Source organism: Pelophylax lessonae, assembly GCF_965119305.1.
Source record: "Pelophylax lessonae genome assembly, chromosome: 7".
Taxonomy (NCBI): Eukaryota; Metazoa; Chordata; class Amphibia; order Anura; family Ranidae; genus Pelophylax; species Pelophylax lessonae.
In genome coordinates this window covers 45,365,831-45,392,729 of record NC_138774.1, presented here as the reverse complement: position 1 = coordinate 45,392,729, position 26,899 = coordinate 45,365,831, and the positions used below count along the sequence as shown (strand labels likewise).

Below are 26,899 nucleotides of genomic sequence, written 5' to 3'. Positions count from 1 at the left end.
AAGAAGAGCCAAGGGCAAAAGAGCAGAAGAGCAGACAGCAAAAGTGCAGAAGAGCGGAGGGGAAGAAGAGCAGAGTGGAGAAGACCGGAGCAGAGAAGACCAGATGAAGATTTTAAATAAACTTTCCAAAACGTCTCCTGTCGTTATTCACATACACTGCCTTTTATGGGGTGAATGGGTAGGGGTACAATGTACCCCATACCCATTCACTTAGGGAGGGGGTCCGGGATCTGGGGGGCCCCCTTGTTCAAGGAGGCTTCCAGATAACGATAAGCCCCCTGCCTGCAGACCCCCACAACCACCGGCCAGGGTTGTGGGGATGAGGTCCTTGTCCTCATCAACATGGGGGCAAGGTGCTTTGGGGTGGGGGGGTGCAGAGCCCCCCCTGCCCCAAAGCACCAACACCCCCCATGTTGAGGGCATGTGGCCTGGTGTGGTCCAGGGGGGTGGGGCTGCTCGCTCGTCCCCTCCCCTTTCCTGGCCTGCCGGGCTGCTTGCTCAGATAAGGGTCTGGTATGGATTTTGGGGGGGACCCCACGCCGTTTTTTCAGCGTGGGGCTACCCTCAAATTCCATACCAGACCCGAAGGGCCTGGTTTGGAACCTGGGGGGACCCCCACCATTTTGGCGTGGAGTTCCCCCTCAAGATTCTCACAGCACAAGTCGCGCCTCAAGTTGGATCATCCTGATCCGACTTGCGGTGCGACTTCCATTCAAATCAATAGGCTCCCATAGGGAACCATTGATTTTAAATGGAAGAAAAAATGTATAATGTGGCTTAACGCACGTTAAGCAACGTTATAGCAACGTTATTCAGCCTTTAGCAGCGTCAGACGTTTTTACAGCTCTAACGCTGGTCCTCAGAACGCGCAGACCGTGGGTTCTTGTTGCAGCTTAAAAACGCCTAGGCCACTTACAGCTCAAAAACGTCTGTGTGTGCATGAGGCCATAGAATAACATGGAGGTGCGTTTTTAGGCTGCAAAAAGAAAACGCCTGACGCTACTTACAGCGGCGTTAAAAACGCCCCGTGTGCATGGGGCATTAATACGGATGCGGCTCACAGCAGGGGTCCGGTGCGTCCCTGTTCTCCATTTCAGGAATGAATCAGGCCTGAATTTTTGCCTAAATTCGGATCTGAAATGAAGCCAAAGACACACAGGACTCCTGTGCAATCCGCTCCGTAGCCGCCCCGGAGATGTAAGAACTGGCGCCATAGAGAGCCAGGCACACACTCCTGTCATGTGAATTGGATGTGAGGAAACCTGCATCCAATTCCCACCAGTGTGAACCCAGCCTTACTGGTTATATAAGGCCTTCTATATACTTGAGGCCAGAAGGCAGTAATACCAGGCTGTTGACCACTCCCTGACCGCCCCTTTATTCTAACACAATGGTTGGAGGGGGGTGTACCAATGCCGCAGCCACAGTGCTTTGCATCATGGGTATAGCAAGAAATCATCCCTCCTCATAACACATTGAAGGTAATGACACAACCCTGCAGCTCTGTACATTGCACACAGTTTTGGTGCAGTGGTGCAGGCTCTGGGTTAAAACAGAACACCTCATATCCACCTGTCAGATGCCCTCTGAAAAGCATTCCACTGTGGATCGTTCTTCAGAGGGTGACAGAAGTGTAAATGAGCCCTAACAGTTTAGTAAGGAGTTTGAGAATCTCTGAGCCAAATAAAGTTAATCTGAGGCTTAGAACAGGAACCTGCTTTATGAAATGGGGACCAGATAACAGAGAATTCATGTGTACATAAAGAAAGGTCCACACATTGAAGGATTTTTTAAATCTGCTGACTTACAAGGGGTTAACTCCAACAAGTTGTATGCTACCACATGGACTTATCTTTTTTCTTTATGATTTGCAGTTGCACTGAGTGCCGGGAGTACAGCTATCACTATTCTGGAAGCGCTCTGGCAGGAGTGATGCAGTTGCTGTGTGCCCACCCCTCCTCTCCACTATCCATTCACAGAATACTTTGTAGTTTGTGAATGGGTTCATAATATACAAAGTCTTCCATGACTGAACAAGTGGAGAGGAGGGACAAAGAGAGTGTCTGCATACAACTCTGCAGATTGTATATCTGAGATCCGAAGGTCCAGCATTGGAGTGTCAAAACCATAGCGATAGCTGTACTCCCAGTGCTCAGTATAAACTGTATATTGTAAATAAAAGAGATAAGTCCATGAGGTGGCATTCACCTTGTTGGTCTCGGCCCCTTAATAAGCCAGCAGCTTTTTAAAATGAAATGCTGAAATCCCTGAATTTCTTCAGTAAACAAACCTGAGGACACGTGTCTTCCTCTGCAACAAGAGAAAACAGCCAGAAAATGAAGCCGCTTTTTTGGAGCATTGCTTAATCCACTCCTGGGATTTCTGCAGTTATGTCCAAGGCATTACAATTATTAAGGCCCCTTTCACACTTTTGCGACTTGGGACTGCAAAGTCATATGACGAGTTGTTCTCCAAGATTTCCAATGAGTACCGTTCATATCTGTACGACTTCAAGTCACAACGACTTCAAAGTAGTCCCTGCACTACTTTGGTCTGACTTTGATTTGTTTTGAGGTCCATAGACCCCAAGATTACACAGGCATTGCTTCAAGTCCATTCAAAATTGTGGCAAAATCGCACAACTTTTAGGTCGCACAAGTGTGAAAGGGACCTAAAGCCCAACCATCATATAGCAGAGCAAAGCAGGAAGCAGAGCCTGAATATCTAATGCACACATATGGCTGCCCCCATGTACAAAATGAACACAACAATGATAATTGTGTTATTCAACTATTGTATATTGTTTGGTAGAAATTATTTAAAATGCAGTTTATGGGTTGCAGTTCTATTTTTTTGGTTCCTAACTCCATGTCTTCATATTTCAGAGAAGAACAAGGCTGGCTACAGAAGCACCAACAGTGAGTAATGTTTGCTGTATTCCTCTGTGTGATATTTTATATTATGATTTGTAGAATGTAATCTTTATATAGAATTTTATAAGGATCCTCTAAGCCTGATACACAATTTATTCCAGACTGCAATGATAACCTCCTCATTATTGTTATTAGTGATTTCCATACACTCTAATGTCACACAAAGTACAGAAAGAAGGGAAAGTGCTCCTGGGCCATTCTGTTTAGGGATGAGGAATGACCTTATTGGCCTTCTATTGTTACCTGGACCTGTTTGTATTTTATGCTGTTTCTCACCAATCAGTTGGTCTGATTTTGGAGATCCTGTGATAAAGACAATAGATCCTGTGTGCTGTACTGTATGACTAAGAAAATAGGTTTTTCTACCTGTAAAATCAGTTTCTGGGAGTACAGTACCGGACACAGGCCCCTCCCCTGTTCTCATATCCCTATTGCTTGCTACAAAACTGAGGCCAGCTGGTAGTGGGCGGGGTTATATAGGGGATCCAATAACAATCCCCCCCCCCCCTGCGTATAAGTGTCATAGTCCAACAGGAAAAGTCTCTTATAGTAGATATGGATAATCCCCTTGGAGCCTTGCTGCCCTCTAGGACTGGGGTTGTCCTCAGAGACTCTGTGGTAATAGATAATCACAGAGCGCACACTGGCCTAGTGCATTATCCAACACCATTTTTATTAAAAGTAAGACAAAATAAATATCTACTCACAAACATATGTGGTTAAAACACCCATCAGGCTACTGATCATGGCTTCACTCTCCCAGGCTGGCCAAAGACCCGAGCTCAGGGGGGACCTCACCAGGGTCCCTTCTGGCTGACGCGTTTCAAAGGTATGTCCTTCATCAGAGACAAAACCTGGTTTGGCTCTGATGAAGGACATACCTTCGAAACGCATCGGGACTGCTCTATGCAAAACTACTGCACAGAGCAGGTAAGTATAACGTGTGGTATTTTTTAAAAATTGAAAAAAAGCCTTTAATATCACTTTAAAAAAATATATATATATATTTGAGAAATTATTATTATTATACAGGATTTATATAGCGCCAACAGTTTGCGCAGCGCTTTACAATGTGAGGGAAGAAATACAGTTACAATACAATTCAATACAGGAGGAATTAGAGGGCCTGGCTCGTTAGAGCTTACAATCTAGAAATAATTTCAATCCTGCTCCTTCAAATTTTCTCATTACTGCAGTTGAAAACAAACATTTATTTTTTCCTTACTAACAATTACTATTGTATACCCAGCACCAATTCAAATCCTGTTTCATCATGGCATGTGTGTTTATTTTCGTTGGATTTTTTTGGGAATGAGTAGCCAGGGATAAAATATGTATCCCTTACTCATTCACATAGGGGAAGGGCTGGATATCTGGGGGCCCTCTTTTACATAGGGTTCCCCTTTTAAATTTCATTTTTAGGTATTGTACACTATTTTTTAGAGACCACACACCGCTCCAGGTGAAAATGCCTTCAAAAATCCTCACAGTAACAGCACAGGTGCAGGGTGCAGGCTCAATGTGCAAGCCATATAGAACAAAAAAGTATGTCTGGACAGCCGCACTCCAATGCAAATATTTATAAACGCGATTCACACTACTAACAGTGCTTAATCAAAGCTGTGATTCAGCACTGTTAGTTTGAAACGCGTCAGCTGTCTTTGATCCGTACCTCCTGTATGCTGTGGTATTTTTTATCCTCTTTTCAATAAATATTTTCATTGGAGCGCGACTGTCCAGACACACACTTTTTTGTTCTACACAATTTTTTTGTTTTGCCTGGGTCCCCCTTCAAATCTATATGATATCCTTATCAAGGACAGTGATCTGCTCTTGGATTTTTGGGGATCCCTGTGCCATTTCTTACCAAGAAAAGCTGGCAGGGGAATGTAATTTTGGAGCAAATGTTTTCTTTTTTATAAAACCTGACGTTTGCTTCTGTACAGAAGACATCTTCCACACATATTATTTAACTCTTTCACTGCCACTGACATATGTCATACATTGGCCCCAGCAGGGGTTTTATCTCACCCGGAATGTGTGTAAATCTGACAAGTCAACTGTCAGATGGAAGTGATCAGCTAGCTTTACAGCTGCCCAATCACTTCCACGAATCCTGGCAACAGTCCACCCCCTCGCATATGTCCCTGCCAGGTTTGCTAGATTTTACACACTCCCATTGGTGGACCTGGGACTGCCCCCCCCCCCCCCGATTTTTTTAACCCCCATCCCGACATACACGAACATAATATAAACACGCACATTGAGTGCGCCTATGCATGTAAATGTCAACTGCACTAAACATTCTATATAATGCTATCTATGATGGAGTGAGAGCAATAACTCTAGGCCCAATATTCACAGTTCACTCTCAACTGAAGACCACGGGGCGTTTTTTAACGCCGCTGTAAGTAGCGTCAGGCGTTTTCTTTTTGCAGCCTAAAAACGCACATCCATGTTATTCTATGGCCTCATGCACACACAGACGTTTTTGAGCTGTAAGTGGCAGGGCCGGTGCAAGGATTTTTGCCGCCCTAGGCAAAATAAAAATTGCCGCCCCCCCCCCCCCCCCATATGACCTACCTTCACTACATCAGCCAAGAGCCAGAAGATCTCTGCATTACGCAAGTGTGAGCGCAGTGGTTGATGTAGTGAGGTGGGAAGCAGTTTAAAGGAACACTGATGGGGGGTAATTTCTGCTGTGACCTGTGTACAGTCCCCACCAACCTCAGCTTCTCCTCCCGGTTGGTGGTTGGTAATAATGCAGCTTCACCGCCATCCATGTGAATAAGGTCATGGAGACAGCCAATCACAGATCACCATCAGTCAGACGAGGTCAGCATTTGGGTAGACGGGGACACTGTCCATTATACACAGCCCCCCCATATCACACAATACAGCCCCCCCCCCCATATAATACAGCACACCTCCCATATCACACAATACAGCCTACACAAAACAACCTCCCCATATCATACAATACAGCCCCTCCATATCATACAATACAGCCCCCCCATGATACAATGCAGCCCCTTCAATATGATACAATGCAGCCCCCTCCATATGATATATGGAAGGGGCTGCATTGTATGATATGGAGGGGGCTGCATTGTATGATATGGAGGGGGCTGCATTGTATGATATGGAAGGGGCTGCATTGTATCATATGGAGGGGGCTGTATTGTATGATATGGAAGGGGCTGCATTGTATCATATGGAGGGGGCTGCATTGTATCATGGGGGGGGGCTGTATTGTATGATATAGAGGGGGCTGCTATGATACAATGCAGCCCCCTCCATATGATACAATGCAGCCCCCTCCATATGATACAATGCAGCCCCCTCCATATGATACAATGCAGCCCCCTCCATATGATACAATGCAGCCCCCCCATGATACAATGCAGGCAGCCCCCTCCATATCATACAATACAGCCCCCCCCATGATACAATGCAGGCAGCCCCCTCCATATCATACAATACAGCCCCCCCCCATGACACAATGCAGGCAGCCCCCTCCATATCATACAATACAGCCCCCCCCCCCATGATACAATGCAGGCAGCCCCCTCTATATCATACAATACAGCCCCCCCCCATGATACAATGCAGGCAGCCCCCTCCATATCATACAATACAGCCCCCCCCCTCCATGATACAATGCAGGCAGCCCCCTCTATATCATACAATACAGCCCCCCCCCATGATACAATGCAGGCAGCCCCCTCCATATCATACAATACAGCCCCCCCCCCTCCATGATACAATGCAGGCAGCCCCCTCCATATCATACAATACAGCCCCCCCCATGATACAATGCAGGCAGCCCCCTCCATATCATACAATACAGCCCCCCCCCTCCATGATACAATGCAGGCAGCCCCCTCTATATCATACAATACAGCCCCCCCCCCCATGATACAATGCAGGCAGCCCCCTCCATATCATACAATACAGCCCCCCCCCCCAATATCATACAATGCAGCCCCCCATGTATGAAGAGTGAGGCCAGTGTCCGGGTGGGGGAGTGTACTGTGTTGTCTGTGTGAGGGGTGGGAGAGGACGGGACACACATCATCTCACCTTGCATGCTGTCCTCGGCATGTGATGGGGGATGGGAGACTGTCCGGTGTCCAGCAATCTGCTTCTGCCAGAAGTTGAACACGGAGCAGAGGGGGGGGGGCGTCTGGAGAGGCACAAGCCCAGCTCCCTGAGTGTGATTGGAGATCGGCTCCTGATCTTCTTCAAGCAGAAATCAGCTGGAGGGGCGGAGACCGGAGGGCAGTGAGCGCCGAGCTGGATCCCCAGGATTCTATGGAGGGCACTTCTGGCGCCCCGACTATTCTAATGTGCGCTCTAGACAAGTGGTGTGTGCTGCCTGGGGCTCGCTTGCTGTAGCGCTCAGGCGGCACAGCATGAGGAGTGCCACACCGGCCGGTCCACTACTGATTCGGGGTGCAGAATGGCGGCGCCCCCTGTTAAGCTGCGCCCTAGGCAGCTGCCTTAGTCGCCTTACTGGTAGCGCCGGCCCTGGTAAGTGGCCTAGGCGTTTTTAAGCTGCAAGAAGAACCCACGGCCTGTGAGTTCTGAGGACCAGCGTTAGAGCTGTAAAAACATCTGACGATGCTAAAGGCTGAATAACGTTGCTATAGCGTTGCTTAAGGTGCGTTAAGCCACGTTATACGTTTTTTCTTCCATTCCAAATCAATGGTTCCCTATGGGAGCCTATTGATTTGAATGGAAGTCGCACCGCAATTCGGATCAGGATGATCCGACTTGCGGCGCGACTCTCGCTGTGAGAATCTTGAGGGGGAACTCCTCGCCAAAATGAGGAAAAAACGGCGTGGGGGTCCCCCCAGGTTCTAAACCAGGCCCTTCGGGTCTGGTATGGAATTTGAGGGTAGCCCCACGCCGAAAAAACGCCCCTCCCCCCCCAAAATCCATACCAGACCCTTATCCGAGCATGCAGCCCCGTAGGGCAGGAAGGGGGAGGGGACGAGCGAGCAGCCCCCCCCCCCTGTACCATACCAGGCCACATGCCCTCAACATGGGGGGGGGTGTTGGTGCTTTGGGGCAGGAGGAGCTCTGCACCCCCCACCCCAAAGCACCTTGCCCCCATGTTGATGAGGACAAGGGCCTCATCCCCACAACCCTGGCCGGTGGTTGTGGGGGTCTGCGGGCAGGGGGCTCATCGGAATCTGGAAGCCCCCTTTAACAAGGGGGCCGCCCAGATCCCGGACCCCCTCCCTATGTGAATGGGTATGGGGTACACTGTACCCCTACCCATTCACCCCATAAAAGGCAGTGTATGTAAATAACGACAGGAGACGTTTTGGAAAGTTTATTAAAAATCTTCATCCGGTCTTCTCCGCTCTGGTGGTCTTCTCCGCTCTGGTGGTCTTCTCCCTCTGCTCCGGTCTTCTCCCTCTCCACTCTCCTGGTCTTCTGCTCTTTTTCTGTCCGCTCTTCTGCTCTTTTTCTGTCTGCTCTTCTGCCCGTGGCTCTTCTTCTTCCTCCGGTCCTCCTCCGGTCTCCGGTCTCTTTTATGGGGTGAATGGGTAGGGGCACAGTGTACCCCATACCCATTCACATAGGGAGGGGGTCCGGGATCTGGGGGGCCCCCTTGTTCAAGGGGCCTTCCAGATACCGATAAGCCCCCTGCACGCAGACCCCCACAACCACCAGCCAGGGTTGTGGGGATGAGGCCCTTGTCCTCATCAACATGGGGGCAAGGTGCTTTGGGGTGGGTGGTGCAGAGCCCCCCCTGCCCCAAAGCAACAACACCCCCCCATGTTGAGGGCATGTGGCCTGGTGTGGTCCAGGGGGGGTGGGGCCGCTCGCTCGTCCCCTTTCCTGGCCTGCCGGGCTGCTTGCTCGGATAAGGGTCTGGTATGGATTTTGGGGGAGACCCCACGCTGTTTTTTCGGCGTGGGGCTACCCTCAAATTCCATACCAGACCCGAAGGGCCTGGTTTGGAACCTGGGGGGGACCCCCACCCCGTTTTTTCCCCATTTTGGCGTGGAGTTCCCCCTCAAGATTCTCACAGCGCAAATCGCGCCGCAAGTCGGATCATCCTGATCCGACTTGCGGTGCGACTTCCATTCAAATCAGTAGGCTCCCATAGGGAACCATTGATTTTGAATGGAGGCAGTATAAAACGCTGCTAAAAGCGACATGGCAAAACGTGCAATAACGCAAATGGAAAAAGCTACTGAAAGCACGTTTTTACAGCTGATTTTTCCGGCGTCAGAACTAGCTTTGCAGCACGTTTTTTTGAACGCCCCGTGTGCATGGGGCCTTAAGGTTTGCAATTTGCAGACTCTTAGACAGGTTTGCATCAATTCAACACCAAACACATTCGCCCATCACTAATTTGTTCCTTTTTTAAAATGTGATCATCCCGGATAGAAACTATTACCTGTTGCTATGATTAAAGGTTGTTTCTCTTACGTCCTCCAAAAGTCGCCGCCTCCTCTAAGTCATCACTGTTGGGTATTGTCGACCTATCCATAGGAATAGCTAGGCATATAGACTTAGTCCAAAGACAAAAGGCATTAGCATATACACACCCATGGGGGCTGTCCCATCCGGCCAATACCCCCCCCCTGCATCACCACTCCCAACTCAGTTTTAGTTTGCCTAGCGTCAGGAATAGTCAGGCTACCTTGTGCTGGGGCTTCAGTCTCAGCCTTCCTAATCTTTTATTTGATTTTCTTTGAAAATGTCAGTTTTTTTCTCTCACTTTACTAGCTGTTTATTTTGTCAGCTTTAGTGTTAGTCTTCTCTTCAGATGAAGATGGATCATGCGGTGCTGAGAATCGGACTGGCCGCCCTGGTTCTCCAGGGCACAGAGGGTCAGATGGACCCCCAGCCCGCCATCGAGCGTTCAGCTATGGTTCGCCCTGGCATTACGAACGACCCATCCCTGTTCGCTGCAGGAATGCAGCCGTGAGGTGGCTACCTCACAAGACTCGTCTGCGGTTCTGCAGCGTCATGTCCCTGGCTCACGGCACTCCCTGTCAGATGAGGACAGAGGTTTTTCCGCGCATAGAGGCTTCCCCACACCATCTGGTACAGGTAAGTACTTTCTGTGTGGGGCCTCTGTCTGGGGTGGCAGTCTGTGTTGCTGTGTGTCCCCATGTCTGTGCCTGTGTGACTCCCTGTGCGATCCCTGTGGGGTTCGCTTGTGCAGATCTGTATGTTTGCCGGGGGTCCCTGTCCCTGTGTCACCTTAGGTGCATGTTTGGGGGTGCAGACATTTTGTGCTGGTGCGGCGACCGCTGAGGACAAAAATTTGCGCGGTCCGCCATATTACTGTGGGCACAGGTGTATAGCTCCTCTGGGGCGATTGTACATGTCTTTTTGGTGCCATCCGCCGCCATTTTGTGGGCGGTAGAACGATCGGTCCAACCGCATGTCGGCGGCCATTTTGGCGTAGCCTCCAATGCATCCCTATGGGGCAGCTATTTTCCCGGGGTCTGGCTTATAGTCCAGCCCTCTCCAGCAGCACTTCATCTTTCCATCAGCAGCAAGGACACTGGCAGCAACGTTCTGCGGGCTCTGCAGGTTATTCCTCTCAATTTCCCTCTGTATTTCTCTTCTGGCTCAGTTTCTTTTCTCCTTTGGGGGTCTTTCATAGCTGTGACAGTAGCGGTGGGCTGCGCACTCCACAGCGCTTTTTAAAGGGGACAGTACTTTTTTTTTTTTTTTTTTTGCACTGTGGTTTACTTGGGTAACTTGAGCCATGGATTCTCAGGAAAGCAAGTTTCCTCCAGCTTTAGTGGGGGGCCCCAGTTCTCCTGTAGCCCCGCTGCAACCTGATCTGGCTGCTGTAGTTGCGACTTTGGTGGCAAATATGGAAATGCTGATGTCTGAACGGGCTGCGAGGAAGAGGCCCAGGTTGTCTCTCTCTTCTGATTCAGATGGGGATATGGCTGCTGCTGCTGCTGCGAGCGTGCCCTTTTCAGGGTCCCGCTCATCTTTAGACCCCCCCGGGGTCTGAGGGGGGGAGGCTGACATAGAGGGTGTTGACACATCCTCCCCAGGGTCACCTGAAGAACGGGCGACCATGGATGAGTTAATTGTTTCTGTTAAGGAAACCTTGCATTTAGAGGATGAGCCCTGTCCTCCGGCGTTGTGTCCTCTTTTGGGACGCACAGGACCCGCAAGTCTGCACAGGTTTTTCCCTGCCCTGCTGAATATCCTTACACTGTTAATGAACTGTGGCGCACATTGAAACGTCCATTCCTGGTACCTAGTCAGTTCAAATTGCTTTATCCTTTTGCGCCGGCAACGGAATCTCGATGGTGTGTGCCTCCACAGGTGGATCACACTGTGGCCGTGTTGAACAAGGCTACCTTGGTTCCTACTGAGGATACCCCGGTTTTCCGGGATCCCACGGACCGGCGGTTGGAGTCTCTAGCCCGCCATTCTTATACGGTGGCGGGTTCGCTCCTCAAACCCGTTTTCACGTCCGTTCTGGTGGCGCAGGTGGTGGCTGATTGGACTAAGATGCTTAGGAGCAATCTCGTGTCTGATGGCGTGCCGCCCGCCCGACTGGAAATGGTGTACCAGATCCATCAGGGAGTCATGTATTTGTGTGATGCAGCCTTGAATGAGGCCCCCTTGGTGGCTCGCCTCTCTAGTATCGCGGTACTTAACCGGCGACTGATATGGCTGAAGAGCTGGTAGGCCGACCAGTCCTCACGGAAAACGGTTGCTGATTTTCCCTATGCTGGCTCTCGCCTTTTTGGCGAGGCGTTGGATACCCTGGTGAAGGGTGTCACGGGGGGCAAGAGCCCTTTGCTGCCCCAGAACCCGAAGCACAAGTCTTTCCGAGGCAAGCGAGGTTCTGCGCCTGGATCCAATAAGGGGTCCTTTCGTGCCTTTCGGAACCAATCCAAGTCCCAGGGCAACCAGAAGAAATCCTGGGCGGGTAAGCAGAAGGCCGGCAAGGCCGGCTCGGCGGGACTCTCCGCCTCTGCCTGAAGGTGCGCCCTCACCCATTTCAGGGGTGGGGGGAAGTTTGCGCGGTTTCCTCCGACCTTGGCTGCTCCAGATATCGGACCGGTGGGTCCAGGAAATCGTTCGATCAGGTTACAAGATTGAGTTCCTTTCCCGGCCGGCGGACAGATTCTTTCCCTCCAATTTCCATCTGCTTCCGGGGCGTCTGCAGGACTTGCATCAAGCGGTGCAGGACCTGCTTGCTCAGGGGGGTGGTTGTCCCGGTGCCTCACTGGGACAGGTTTCGGGGGTTTTATTTGAATCTGTTCACTGTGCCCAGGAAGGAGGGCAAAGTGCGTCCTATTCTGGACCTAAAAGCGCTGAACCGCTTCGTGCGTGTTCGGAAGTTTCGAATGGAGTCTCTCCGTTCGGTTGTGGCCTCCTTGAGTCCAGGAGACTTCCTGGCATCGATCGATCTGAAGGATGCGTACCTGCACATCCCCATTTTCGAGGGTCATCAGCGGTACCATCGGTTTGCTATCGCAGAGGACCACTACAAGTTTGTGGCGTTGCCTTTTGGTCTCGCTTCAGCACCCAGGGTGTTTACCAAGGTGTTGGCACCGGTCCTGGGCCTTCTGCGGGCCCAGGGCATTGCGGTCCTGGGGTACCTGGACGATCTGCTTCTGAGATCGAGTGTCAGCCAGGACCTTGTGCGCGATCTGTCCATCACGGTACAGACGCTCCAGGAGTTCGGATGGACCATCAACGTTCAAAAATCAGCGTTGTTTCCATTGCTTCGCCTTCCCTATCTGGGTATGGTTCTGGATTCTGCTCAGGCAAAGGTGTTCTTGCCGGAGGACAAGCTCCGGACTTTACGGGACAAGCTCGGGTCCCTCAGGGACAACCCGTCCTCGTCAGTCAGGGCCTGCATGCGGGGCCTGGGGTTGATGGTGTCAGCCTTCGAGGCAATACCTTTTGCCCAGTTTCACACGCAGGTTCTCCAGTCGGAGATCTTGGCAAGGTGAGACGGCTTTCCTCAGTCCTTGGATCTGGTTGTCTCCCTGAGTCGCCAGACCAGATTGTCTCTTCTATGGTGGATCCGGTCCCCGTCGGTGGCGGAAGGCAAGTCCTTCCGTCCGTTGGTGTGGACAGTGGTTACCACGGACGCCAGCCTGTTGGGCTGGGGTGGAGTCCTGGGCACCCTGTCTGCCCAGGGCACTTGGTCGGAGGAACAGTCTTCTCTCCCGATCAATGTGCTGGAACTACGAGCGATAAAACTCTCTTTTCCAGTGGTCGGACCGTCTCCAGGGCCTGCCTGTTCGTGTACAGACGGACAATGCTACTGCGGTGCTTACATCAACCACCAGGGGGGCACCAGGAGTGCTCGAGCGGCCCGGGAGGTGACCGACATTCTGTCTTGGGCCGAGACTCATGTCCCGGCGATCTCGGCAGTGCACATTCCGGGTGTGGAGAATTGGCAGGCCGACTATCTGAGCCGCCAGACCCTGGACCAGGGGGAATGGTCCCTACACCCGGAGGTCTTTCAGATGCTGTGTGCGCGGTGGGGATCCCCGGACGTGGATCTGTTCGCATCCCGGCTAAATCGAAAGGTAGAAAGGTTCGTGGCAAGAACGCGCGATCCGTTGGCGGACGCCTCGGATGCGTTGGTGGCCCCTTGGCATCAGTATCGTCTGATGTACGCCTTTCCCCCTTTCAGTTACTCTCCCGGTTCCTTCGCAGGTTGGTCTCGGAACCGCACATGGTGATTCTGGTGGCGCCGGACTGGCCTCGCCGGTCCTGGTATGCCGACGTTGTTCACCTGGCAGTGGCGCCTTCGTGGCGTCTGCCTCTGCGGGAAGATCTCCTGTCTCAGGGTCCGATCCTCCATCCTGCTTTACAGTCGCTGGCTTTAACGGCCTGGCTGTTGAGACCCAGGTCTTAAAGGACAAGGGTCTATCCCCTGAGGTTATCCCTACCCTGATCAAGGCTAGGAAATCCTCCTCTGGTAAGATCTATTACCGTACCTGGAAAGCCTATTTCACCTGGTGTGAGTCCAGGGGGTTCTCCCCTCGTTCTTACTCGGTGTCAAGAATCTTGGCTTTTCTCCAGTCTGGAGTGGACCAGCGCCTGGCGCTGGCCACGATAAAGGGCCAGGTGTCTGCACTGGCTGTCCTTTTCCAACGCCCTGTGGCGTCTCATTCCTTGGTGCGCATCTTCATTCAAGGTGTGCAACATTTGGCTCCTCCCAGGAAGGAGCCTTTACCTCCGTGGGACTTGAACTTGGTTCTGTCCGCGTTACAGCGTGCTCCCTTTGAAAACATCAGGGAGATATCGTTGCCTCTGCTGTCTAAGAAGGTTGCCTTTTTGGTGGCGATTACTTCGGCTCGCAGAGTGTCGGAGCTGGCGGCGTTGTCTTGCTGCTCCCCTTACTTGATCATTCACAAGGATAAGGTGGTTTTGCGTCCACCCCCATCCTTCCTTCCCAAGGTGATGTCTGAATTTCACCTTAATGAGGGCATTGTCCTGCCTTCGCTTTGTACGAAGCCTAAACATCCGAAGAAGATTGCCTTGCATTCCTTGGATGTTGTCCGGGCGATCAGGGTTTACCTGTCGTCTACGGACTCCTTTCGGAAGACGGATTCCCTCTTTGTCCTTCCTGAGGGACCTCGGAAGGGCATGGCTGCGTCCGCAGCTACTATTGCCAAATGGATCAGACAGACCATTGTGCAGGCTTAAGCCTTGAAGGGACGGGTTCCGCCTTTCCCTGTTAAGGCGCACTCTACTAGGTCTTTGAGTGCTTCCTGGGCCTATTGGCATCGAGCCTCGGTGGCTCAGGTGTGCAAGGCGGAGACTTGGTCGTCGGTGCACACTTTTTCCAAGTTCTACAAAGTAGACGTTCTGGCATCAGCTGATGCTTCTTTTGGCCGCAAAGTTCTCAGTGCGGCAGTGCTATGATGGACCCTTGCATTTTTCTCTGGGTCCCTGGCTGTTGGCATTTGCTTTCCTGGGATGTTGCTCCTGTTGAGCATTGTTTTTTTATGTTGCCCAGTTGGTTCTCTTACGGTGCATGTAAGATTCCTTTCTCTGATGTGGGTACTGCGTTGCCTTTTCTACGGTTGCGTCTCCCACCCCTCATGTTTATACTGCTTTGGGACATCCCAACAGTGATGACTTAGAGGAGGCGGCGACTGTCGGAGGACGTAAGAGAAAACGGAATTTTTGTAAACTCTTACCTGTAAAATTCCTTTCTCTGAGTCCTCCGACAGTCGCCGCCCCCACCCCTCTTTTGGGGTTCTTATTACCTACTGCTATGCTACCAAACTGAGTTGGGAGTGGTGATGCAGGGGGGGTATTGACCGAATGGGACAGCCCCCATGGGTGTGTATATGCTAATGCCTTTTGTCTTTGGACTAAGTCTATACGCCTAGCTATTCCTATGGATAGGTCGACAATACCCAACAGTGATGACTTAGAGGAGGCGGCGACTGTCGGAAGACTCAGAGAAAGGAATTTTACAGGTAAGATTTTACAAAAATTCCGTTATTTGTAGATTTTTATCATGAAAACATCACCTAACTGACAAACATATCATACTAATATTGTTATTGGTCTAATGAGGAGGAAAGAGACCCATGTTCTTGTATTAAAGTCAGTGCTGGGCCTCACCATAGATATAGTAGTGATTGGCGCCTCTGCCATCCATCTTGTTACACCATTCAAGTTCTCTGTATACTGGCTATGTATGTGAGATTTATCTGATATTACACTTATGACAGACCCAACCAGGACAGGGGCTCTTGGAGGGGACTGCAGGTAGGCCACTTGCCTACTGACTATGGACCCTGGCTTTTGAGGGGGCTCTATTCTTGGGAGTTATGTGCCTGGGCGACCCTTGGAGTGGTCTCCAGACTTTGGGAATCCAGGTCCGGGATACAGATTTTGGGTTCTTTGTGCCCAAACCAGCAATAACTGCTGACCAACCTGATATTGGGTTTTATATCCATAAACATCTGGATGAGTTCGCTGTGGCAAAGTCAGCCAGATGTGGGAGCGGGTACCTGTCAAAACCAGGTAGCTGCTCCCCCCCCCCCCCCCAAAAAGATGCCAAATGTGGCAGCGGAGGGGGGAAGGAGGCAAATAAGCAAAGCTTCCCCTTTTGGGTGGAGCTTCACCGTTAATTAGCTTAATGTTTATGTTGGCTGTTCCTTAGCTATGTTAATTATATTCCTGTTTACAGTTTGCATTGTATACGATAATGTGATCAGGCTCTGCCTCATCTTGTGCTATATATTCTGTGTGAGTTTACAATAAACCGTTCAAGTTCCAGATTGCACCTAAGCTAGTGGCATCTAGTCCTTGGGTGCTCAGCCATAATACCTGGTTCCTGGATCCAGACTGGAGGAAGCTGAATACTGACGGAAGCACCCAAGCCGGATGGTTGATTTTTCCATCACAACCCTGATATAGCCATCTTAGTACTGTCCGTTGTACTGTTTTTTATTTGCACTAATGTACTCAGTTGTTTGTGTCGCAAGTGCACTAATATAGCTACAATCACCTCAAGCAAGTTAGTACTATAATAGAAGCACATGGTAATCATTGCTTTATATTTTACAGCTTCCGACACTGGTTCTGACAACTCCAAGGAAGTGAAGGCCTGAATGTAAGTTTTGCTACATTTGATTTGACACACGTTGCCCAAAGAAAACATACTAGATACTGCCTCATATGTCCAAGGAAGGATATAAATCCCATCTTTGACAACATATGGTATTCACTATAAAAATTGTGAACATGAAAATGTTTCACTCTTCTAAAACTGGCTGAACAAGTCAGGAGGTCCTTAAACTCAGTTTTCTAAATATTAGCGCAGTCCCAACAGTGCCCACCAGTAGTGCCAGTCTGTGCCCACTATCAGTGTCACCTATCAGTGCCCTTTAGTGCCACCTATCAGAGCCCTTCGGTGCCCACCAGTGCCGCCTCATCAGTGCCATCTTATCAGTGCCCATCAGTGAAGGAGAAAAATTACCTGTTTGCAAAATATTATAACAAACTATGAAAACATTTTTTTTTCTAAGTTTTCGGTCTTTTTTTGTTTGTTTTAGAAAAAAATATAAAAACCCCAGTGGTGATTTGCTTAATTAATAGCACCTTAATGCACCACACCACACTCCGCTCATTACTATAACATATAACATTTAATTGGCCCTAAATGGTACTTTCTTTTTGGTTGAGTCAATAAAAAATTGCAAGCTTTCAAAACAGCTCAGGTCTCTTGTTCAGGTGATGCGAATGTGAGAACTTCGCTGTCTCCGAAGCTTGCAGATATATTTTTTGTCTAGTTTTCACAAGTCTTCTATTTTATGTGTAGCACTGCCCAGTGGCGTAGCGTGGGTTGTCAGCACCAGGGGCAAGGCAAGTAATTTGCGCCCCCTAACCCGTGGGATTTTAGCACTCGAGTCTCTTCCACTAGATTAGTTAAAGAAACCCTTACCCCCTAAGCATATGTATTGTTTGTTATGAAAATACTGATGTAATTAAAGTAAAATGCATCTAAATACAAGTTTGAATGACCAGCGTGCCCCCTTTCAATGCAGAAAGACCAGCGTGCCCCCATTCAATGCAGAATGACCAGCGTGCCCCCTTTCAATGCAGAATGACCAGCGTGCCCCCTTTCAATGCAGAGAGACCAGCGTGCCCCCTTTCAATGCAGAGAGACCAGCGTGCCCCCTTTCAATGCAGAATGACCAGCGTGCCCCCTTTCAATGCAGAATGACCAGCGTGCCCCCTTTCAATGCAGAATGACCAGCGTGCCCCCTTTCAATGCAGAGAGACCAGCGTGCCCCCTTTCAATGCAGAATGACCAGCGTGCCCCCTTTCAATGCAGAATGACCAGCGTGCCCCCTTTCAATGCAGAGAGACCAGCGTGCCCCCTTTCAATGCAGAGTGACCAGCGTGCCCCCATTCAATGCAGAATGACCAGCGTGCCCCCATTCAATGCAGAATGACCAGCGTGCCCCCATTCAATGCAGAATGACCAGCGTGCCCCCATTCAATGCAGAATGACCAGCGTGCCTCCTTTCAATGCAGAATGACCAGCGTGCCTCCTTTCAATGCAGAATGACCAGCGTGCCCCCTTTAAATGCAGAATGACCAGCGTGCCCCCCTTTCAATGCAGAATGACCAGCGTGCCCCCTTTCAATGCAGAATGACCAGCGTGCCCCCCTTCAATGCAGAGAGATCATTGTGCCCCCTTTCAATGCATACAGACCAGTGTGCCCCCTTCAATGCAGAGAGACTTACCTGCAGCGGCGCCTTCTCCTCAGTTCCCCCTGTCTCATCGAGTCCTCCCGCCTCCTCCTCGACCAATGGCATGCGTTCGCCTTTTCGGCCAATCAGGAAGCGGGTCTCGGACCCACTTCCTGATTGGCCAGGAGGAGGATCCATGTGACAATAGCGAATTTTCATTTGCAATTGTCACACAATGGGCCGGCTCGGGGTGCACTGCTCTCCGCCCCGGGTCGACCCTTTTTTGAAGCCTATTAGAGCCTCTGGCTCTAATCACGTGATTCAAAAACAAAAAATCCCCACTCTGTGACAGCGCCAGGCTGCTGACTCATCCGCTGCTAAACTGACTGAGCAGTGAGGAGAGGCGGCATAGGCGGGGCTTGGCTTGCAATGCCACCCCACCCTACACCGATGGACAGGTGAGGCACAGTCCAGCCCCGACCCGACCCGCCATTTTCAGCCATAGGGCGGCCACACTGGACATCTCCCAGCCTAAAGATGGAGGCAGCCGCAGACAGTGTGGGAACTGTGCATGTCAGAGTCAGACAGACAAAGTGACACTGCGGATGCGCCCCCCCCCCCCCAGATGTTGCGCCCGGTGCGGCCGGCCCCCCCTGCACCCCCCACGCTATGCCACTGGCACTGCCCCCTAAGGAGCTGCTGAGTGTGGATTGCCCTGGGTTACCCATAGCAACAGTCTGTAAAATCTTATCACATTAACACTTGGTTCAGAGAATGAACAGTCCAGGGGATTTGGTTTTTTGTGTTTTTATTTTAGAACTTGGATAGGAGAAGGGATGAGTGGGATACTCCAACTTGAACTATGCACAATTTCTGAGGACAACTCACTGTAGTGTGTGCGGCAAGGCCACTGCTTCACCTTGCCAGTGAAGTGAAGTAAATGATATGTTCCTGAATGAATTCCTCTTCGGGGTCCTAACCTGGCACCCCGTTTCTCACTTCCAGTGCATGCTAGCCCCTTGTCCACTGACTCTCAACTGGAGCGGTCCCCTTCCTGGACAGACCCCTGGCAAGCTTCCCGGTACTCACGGACACTGTTTTTCCCTGGGTTGCTCTGCCTGCAGCTCCACTCGTCAGTCCACTAGGCCGACTGCCTGTGACCACTCTCCTCAGCAACAGGAGGAGAGACAGCCGCCACCCTCCTACTGGCATCTGGCTTCCCGCCCAAAGACGCCCTGTCACATGTGCCCCCGGCTTTTATGACCTATCCCAGGATGCACTGCTGTTGTGCCCTCCCACTGGGACAGCCACAAAAGCCTGTGTGTCACTGGCTGGATTTCCTCCACTGTCAAACAAGCTCCCCCATTGGACACAGTGGGGACACTGCCTCAGACCAAGTGAATCACACACGGACACAAGTAACAGGCAAAACTACTGATCAGGCTCCCCTGATAAGCAGATGGAGCAAACAATGCTTTTACCTAGCATCTACCTAGGAGGGTGCTACATATTTTAAACTGTCAAGGTATGCAAAGAATTTTTCATAATTTTAAGCATGAGACTGCCGCTTACCATAGCCAATCCTGGTGTGAAAGCGTCAATCAATGCTGCTCCTCAGGCCATGCTCCCTGATATGTTTTGCCCTGACCACTGGGGCTTAAATGACCCCCATGGATGAAACATGTCAGGGGACATTGCCTGAGGAGGGGCATTGACTGAGGATTTCACATGTATGCATCCACACCAGGTTTGGCTCTGGTGAGCGGCGGTATCATGCTTAAAGGTTCATTGGTCACTGGATGAGTTTTTCTTACGCTGACATTCCTACTATCCTGAGTGCCAATGACGCTCTACACCTTAGCCTGGAGCGGCACCACTAAGCATTAATGACCTTATTAAGAAATGTTATATGATCCAAATTAGTGTTATAAACAAAAGCTGTACTATCCACAAATATGGAAGGATGTGTATTACCAGAGTACTATAAAGCCGATTCAGGTTTTCAATGTGTAGAACATGTTGGGTGAAGACTCCATTTTACATTGGATGAACACTGAACCTTTCCTCACATTTATAGATAGGACTGATAATAAAACATTTACTGAGAGTAACAAAACTTCTGATATAGGACTATATAAATATATACTTTTTGTTCTTTGCAGGTCCACAAAGGAGAAGAATGGAGACTGTTTTTTCTTTATTTGTATACAATTCTAACTTTGCTTCTTTCTTTTTAGAAATACGCACTTTGTGATTAGTTAGGAGAACCTGTCATATTCCAGAATCAGTATAAATACAAACATAATTAGTTGGTAGACATCATGTGCTCTTTTATGATGTTAGGATTTTTAGAACATTATAAGAAGACATGTTAGGGAATTTTAGAATCTCTACCACACGCGCCAGATATATGAGTGACAGGGCACTTTAAGTATTATACATTCAGCAGCTGGTGGGATCTGTGGCGGCCATTCATTCTGCATTTTTTAGTGGTGAAATTCCATGGTTCTTCATATCCATGGCTGATTTGATATTGTAATGCAGAACACTGAGGTCATCTTTGTGAAAAGTATTTATTACATGTTCCATTATGCCTACTGAAGTATTAACTGTGTCCAATATAAATGTCCATACTATACTGGTAGCCATGTTGTCTTCCAGAGTCCACAGTTGTCCTCCTTCTGAAACGTGCCTTAAATAAGAACTGCTGTGTTGACCACAGCCACCAATCATATTTAGACTTTCATATCACAGCCTTACAGTTGTACAGCCAAGAAATGCCATCTTAGGCCCAATTTACTGGTAATCAGCATGTACACAGGGAAATTTCAACTCTGGAACCCAATCCATTATTTAATGGGTAGGAGAAAAACTGATTGCAGGATAACTACTTTGCCAAATATGTAAAAGCTCTGGCTGTGTGAGATTGAATGAGCCTTGTAAATGATCTGGCCGGATTAGATTGGTTTCTCCAATCTGAGGCTCATTCAATCTACAAACATAGGACCAACCTAATCAAAGAATGGAATATGATTATGCAAACATTAATTTATTATTTGTAGATAATTGAAGACCAACGAATATGGAAATCATGGCTGCCAGCAAAGTCTGAAGGTTTTACTTTGCGGAAGTTATTACCTTGGACAGGAATGACAGAATTATATAGAATATTGGCAAGTGGATTGGTAGCTCTTTCCTAGATTACTAGTAGTTCAGGCAAGTCAGTATTGCAGATTTCTTTAGGTGATCCAATCTCTTACTCCAATCCTGATCCCTTTGCAGTTTAGTTAGTGTCTGCCAATTTAGGAAGCCCATATTCTAACCCATTATGGTTCTACTCTATTATGTCAAAGGAAGTGGGCAATCATGTCCCCTAATCTCTTCCACCCCCCTTTATGAATAAAACAGCATTCCTAATGGCAAAAAAAAAAAGACTGTACCACTCCAAGCTCCTAAAACAGCCTCCTTCGAAGTCCATTGCTCTCAGGAGGTCATCTAGCTCAGTATGTATAGCAAAATTTAAAAACAAGACTGCCCTCTATGGAAATCCTATGGTAAGTTTATTGTGTGTAGCTGGATGTTTACACAGTCCCTGCCCTTTTGCCACACACCTCTGACAGGTTTTGCCCCTCCAAGGTCTATGATAAAGCCAAAGGATAGGCAGTCAGGGGTTGTGGCATAAAGGTGGGGACTGTGTAAACAGACAGCTACACGCAATGAACTTACCAATGGGATTTCCATGGAGTGCGGCCTCATTTTTGAATTTTGCTAAGCATTCCTAATGGATTTCACATTCTGCTGACCACAGCTAAAGAACTTAGTGCTGCTCAAAGATCAGGCTCTTCAATTGAACTAGCACAGAGTGTGAAGGGGCTAATTTACTAGTTGACTAAACTGGGAGTAGATTGCAACTATGCACTGCAAAGCTACTACTAGCATCTGCTTCACCAAAGTGTTGTGACATTTGCTAAAATTCACTCATTACTAGGCATGAATAATAGTGACACGTTATCTAGTGTTCTTCCTTATAGTATTGGATCTGTCAGAAAGGTGGATTTGTGTGCTGTTTGGAAGATGGAGCTCGCATTAGTGCTAAACTATTGAATTGTGCCATGCAGTCTGTACTCATTTTCTATGACTGAGAATTTTAATTGTCGTATATGACGTGACATTATTGTAGGATTATTACCAGCAGCGCACCCTGGATGTATATACTGGCACAAAATAAAGTAATAGGTTGCTTAAATATTTAAACTTTACCTTTCCACTTGATAAGTAAATGATAATTCACCTTATGACAGTTTTGCTTTTATTATAGAATTTTTATAGATGTTATGCACTCTTATTACTGACTGTTTTATGCTTAAGTAAACCTAGATTTTGCCCATACTAAGCAAACTAATGGGTTCAAATTACTTCATAGAAAATCAGCAGTATGGGCCTTTCACTTTTCACAGATTTCTGCATATTTTTTGAGTTGCTCAATCTACACAGAGGCTGCACATAATTTGCCTTCCTATGTGTGATAGGCTGCAGACCTTAATGTTGGCTATATAAGCTCCATGTTCTGCAGCAAGATTATGCAGGTATTATTTCACAAGACGGCTATGGATCAGAGTGGAACATAAGTACTTAAGCTTTTGCCAACCACAGAAAGCATATGTGCTGTGTCAGGGAGGTTGGACACTAATGCATTCATGGGAACTGAGGTTTCTGTACTCATTGCACACTTCCAGCACAGTAAGTGAGCTGTCATAGACCGTTACCTGATCTCTGTTTATGATTGGGAGCCAGCAGGGAGGGCTCTGATCTTGTGACCACTATGACAGCCAACCACAGTAATCACATAATGGAGAAGTCACACCACCTGGTATTATTACCCTGTTGAAGGGCCACCAGGAGGGGGGGAAAGGGTATAAATACAGCTGCGTCACTATGGGGGTGTGGATCGCACCCCGGTGACACCCACCAGAGGGGTGACCCCATAAAGTAGCACTGTGGCAGGCTAGGGGGGAGAGCTGCGCCGATGCGCTTAGCCTGCTCATTGCTTTACTGACTGTCTTACTTTCACTCCGTAGCGGCAGAACAGAGCACAGATAAATGTGGAAGGCTAGTGGGGGGGGGGGGGACACCATGGTTTACCGCACCAGGTGACCCCAACCCTATTGACAACATTGGACAAATACTTGTTGTTTTCATACCTTGGACTAACGTGTACCTGTTACTCTACATAGTATGGCCAAAACACAGGTTATCTTTAAGATATATATATTTAAAAGTTATCTACAATCAGGTTTTGGGGTCTTTTCTGTTTATTTTATTTGTCTTGCTAATTAGGATCAGAATTTTTACAAAATTGTTAATATAGATTTTGTGTCCTATTATATCCAATTTTCTGCTCTCATTGGCCTATATTTACTTATAGTATTTCAAATTAAACATCTAGGACTGGAATTGTTTTATATTGCTTCAATATTATGTGATTGCTGTACTTGACGTTAAAGATTCTGAATGAATGTTAAATGTGTTTTTTTATTGTAAGTTTCATTTTTAGGTTGATTAAATAAATTTTACCTTTGGAAAATGTAAATTACATTACAACTGTAAAAATAAAGAAAGGATGATGGGGGATTGCTGGAGGTGGGTTTTAACCCTTTTGTTGCAACAGCCAGGAGTGTGTGTAAGGCCTCATTCACATGGGTGTACTTGAGCATACAGCCATGTAAGGGCCATTTTTTGCCTTCATGGGGTGCAGAGGTGTTCTGTGTAGGCATTCCCTATAATGTCGATTGGGACACAGCAGCTTCGTGGACACAGTTGCTGCTCCCAGTTTCACATGCGTGTGGGTGCAGTTGCATGTCATCGAACACACACTCTGCGTTTGGGAACATGCACCACACCAACACCCACACAGATGTGGGTGCAGCTGCTGTGTCCCAATTGACATTGATTGTCTTCAGTTAGATGCATGGAACATCTGTGTATCCTTGTGCAAAATATGGCCCTCGCCTGGGTGTGTGCTTTGCCGGTGTGAATGTGGACTAAAACCCCATATAACATATCTCGGTGGCAGAAAGAGAATTAAATAGAAGTATGGCCAAAGCTCTTTTGGCCATATTTCTCATGTAGTTCAAAAAGTGCACTTCATTTTGCACTCCTGTAATCCAGAATGAGCCAATAGCAGACTAAAGCCCTGTCATCTAACATCACAAAGCCACTCCAGATACTGAGAGGATCCTAAAAATAAAGTCAGGATCCACCCAGATTCATGACTGGCAGCTGGCTGAGCCTCTCAACATGCAACTGAGAGCCTGAGCCAGCCACTCCTGTCCACTCTCATGCCTCATACTCCAGTGATCACTAAAGGGTCAGAGAACAGAGCGGTGACTGACAGTCACAGCTCTCTGCTCAGAGCAGAGCAGACCCGAGAACTGAGTGATCAGTGATTATTGATGGGAATATTCAAGTTTTTGTGTCTGGAGGCAACCTTTAAATAAAGTGAAAGTGGTTCTAAAATCCAAGTGTTTTTTCTCTGCGTTAAGGTAAAATACTCCCCACTATCCCTGAACACCTACCTGTCTCTTCTCACAATCCAGTGCTGTCCCCGGCTGCAGCACCGCTCTCCCCTCTTCCTGCTCTCACAGGAGACACAGGCATCCAAATGAGGGATCGCTAGAGGGGCAGAACCACCCCAGCAATTCTTTTCCTTGAATTTTTTCACCACCAAAACTTCAATTTACGCCATTTTCTCATTTATTTGTTAGTTAACAGCTAGTGCATCAGCTCTGCCTCAAAACCTGGAATTGTGCACCGAGAAAAGAAAAAAACCCCATCGAGTAATAGTGTTGATATTAGGGCAGAACCTCAGAAAGAAAGCCACATACATTTAGAATGTACAGCAATAGCTTATCATTTCCATTATACTAGTGCAGACTCCCATACACCATTCAATCTGATCGGACTGATCTTATACGTGGCTTTGAAATACTGTATATCTTTTGGATAGCTGAAGTTCTGATACTTCTATATGTTGGGGAGATCCATAGAGTAGTGAAAACCACTCTGAGCTCTCCATCCTTTAACCACATGCCGTCCCACCCACAGTAATTATACTGCGTGCAGGTGTCACTGCAAGGCACAATTACTTACATAAGTGGTTCTCAACTCAGGGCCCACTAACAGGCCAGATTTTCAGTATCACCTTGGGGACATGCAGACTAGAATACTGCAATCACTGAGCAGCAAAATATATCACCTGTGATGTATTTAAGTTATCTTGCAAACCTGGCCTGTTCGTGGGTCCTGAGGCCCACAGTTGAGAACCACTCACTTACATGTATGTCACCGGTTGATTGGCACAGAGTGCAACCCCCAGTCCACTGCACACAGCAGATTGTGGCTCAAATGATCACATCGTAAACACAACTGTTCTAAAAAGATTTTTTTTCATAACAGCTGTGCTTAGTATTGGGATGCTGCAATTGCCCCAAAGCCATCACAGCACCCTGTACCATGTGATAGCTGTGGGCCAATCATATCACACAATAGTAATTACAGCTATTATGAATGTAACTCATTCATGATAGTTTAAAACATTGCTGTTACACTGATCATCACTGTACCAGCAATCAAAGTGTAAAATAAAAATCCCTGATCACCCCCCATAGTAGTACACTGTCACTATTGTCACTATGGTGACACTGAACTACTCTGATGAAAGTATGTATAAACAAATGTTAAAACTGTGTTAAAAAGGTTGTATTTATGTTTTTAACATACTGTCACCATCAGTCAGTATCCCTGATCATGACAACACCAGTCACATGATGACGCTGTACTGCAATGGTGACAGTATGCAAAAAAAACAAAATGTGAAAAATGAATTTCATTTATTCTTTTTTAAAACAATTGTGACAAAAAATGACTTCTTCAAAAAACCTGCCATGCCTCCTACTAAAGAACAAAAAAATACCGTGATTATTGGTCCACACCCCTATATCTAGGAAAAATACACCAGAAGGAGAAAAAGATGGGGCTTTGATAGGCTGAGAGGAAAGGGAGGATCACAACTATGACACAATTATTTCATAAAAACATATTTATTAAATCAAAAAATGGATAAAATGACATGACAAACAACAAACACATGTGTAGATATATATTCCCACTGGGAGTGCTGATACATTATATATACAGTGCCTTGCTAAAGTATTCGGCCCCCTTGAACTTTGCGACCTTTTGCCACATTTCAGGCTTCAAACATAAAGATATAAAACTGTAATTTTTTGTGAAGAATCAACAAGTGGGACATAATCATGAAGTGAAACAAAATTTATTGGATATTTCAAACTTTTTTAACAAATAAACTGAAACATTGGGCGTGCAAAATTATTCAGCCCCCTTAAGTTAGTACTTTGTAGCGCCACCTTTTGCTGCGATTACAGCTGTAAGTCGCTTGGGGTATGTCTCTATCAGTTTTGCACATCGAAAGACTGAAATTTTTGCCCATTCCTCCTTGCAAAACAGCTCGAGCTCAGTGAGGTTGGATGGAGAGCGTTTGTGAACAGCAGTTTTCAGTTCTTTCCACAGATTCTCGATTGGATTCAGGTCTGGACTTTGACTTGGCCATTCTAACACCTGGATATGTTTATTTGTGAACCATTCCATTGTAGATTTTGCTTTATGTTTTGGATCATTGTCTTGTTGGAAGACAAATCTCCGTCCCAGTCTCAGGTCTTTTGCAGACTCCATCAGGTTTTCTTCCAGAATGGTCC

The 26,899-nt window shown here is 47.9% G+C and overlaps 1 protein-coding gene and 1 long non-coding RNA gene across 5 annotated transcripts in view; one reads left to right on the top strand and one right to left on the bottom strand.

The window, feature by feature from the left end:
- The window catches only part of LOC309560904, a 149,759-nt gene extending 126,230 nt beyond the window's left edge, over positions 1-23,529 (bottom strand). The window contains exons 1-2 of one of the 2 annotated variants that reach the window (XR_014225533.1): positions 22,845-23,442; positions 21,929-22,811 (exon numbers count right to left, since the gene is read on the bottom strand). This is a non-coding gene — a long non-coding RNA (uncharacterized lncRNA). Of the gene's footprint in view, positions 1-21,928; positions 22,812-22,844 lie in introns of those variants that run through there. The other variant, XR_014225532.1, reaches the window with a different exon arrangement.
- The window catches only part of LOC309560894 (class I histocompatibility antigen, F10 alpha chain-like), a 392,531-nt gene that overhangs the window by 31,839 nt on the left and 333,793 nt on the right, over positions 1-26,899 (top strand). For 2 of the 3 annotated variants that reach the window (XM_082264580.1, XM_082264578.1), the window contains exon 6: positions 2,886-2,918. In XM_082264580.1, the coding sequence (XP_082120706.1) occupies positions 2,886-2,918 (33 nt within the window). Of the gene's footprint in view, positions 1-2,885; positions 2,919-16,493; positions 16,540-26,899 lie in introns of those variants that run through there. The other variant, XM_082264579.1, reaches the window with a different exon arrangement.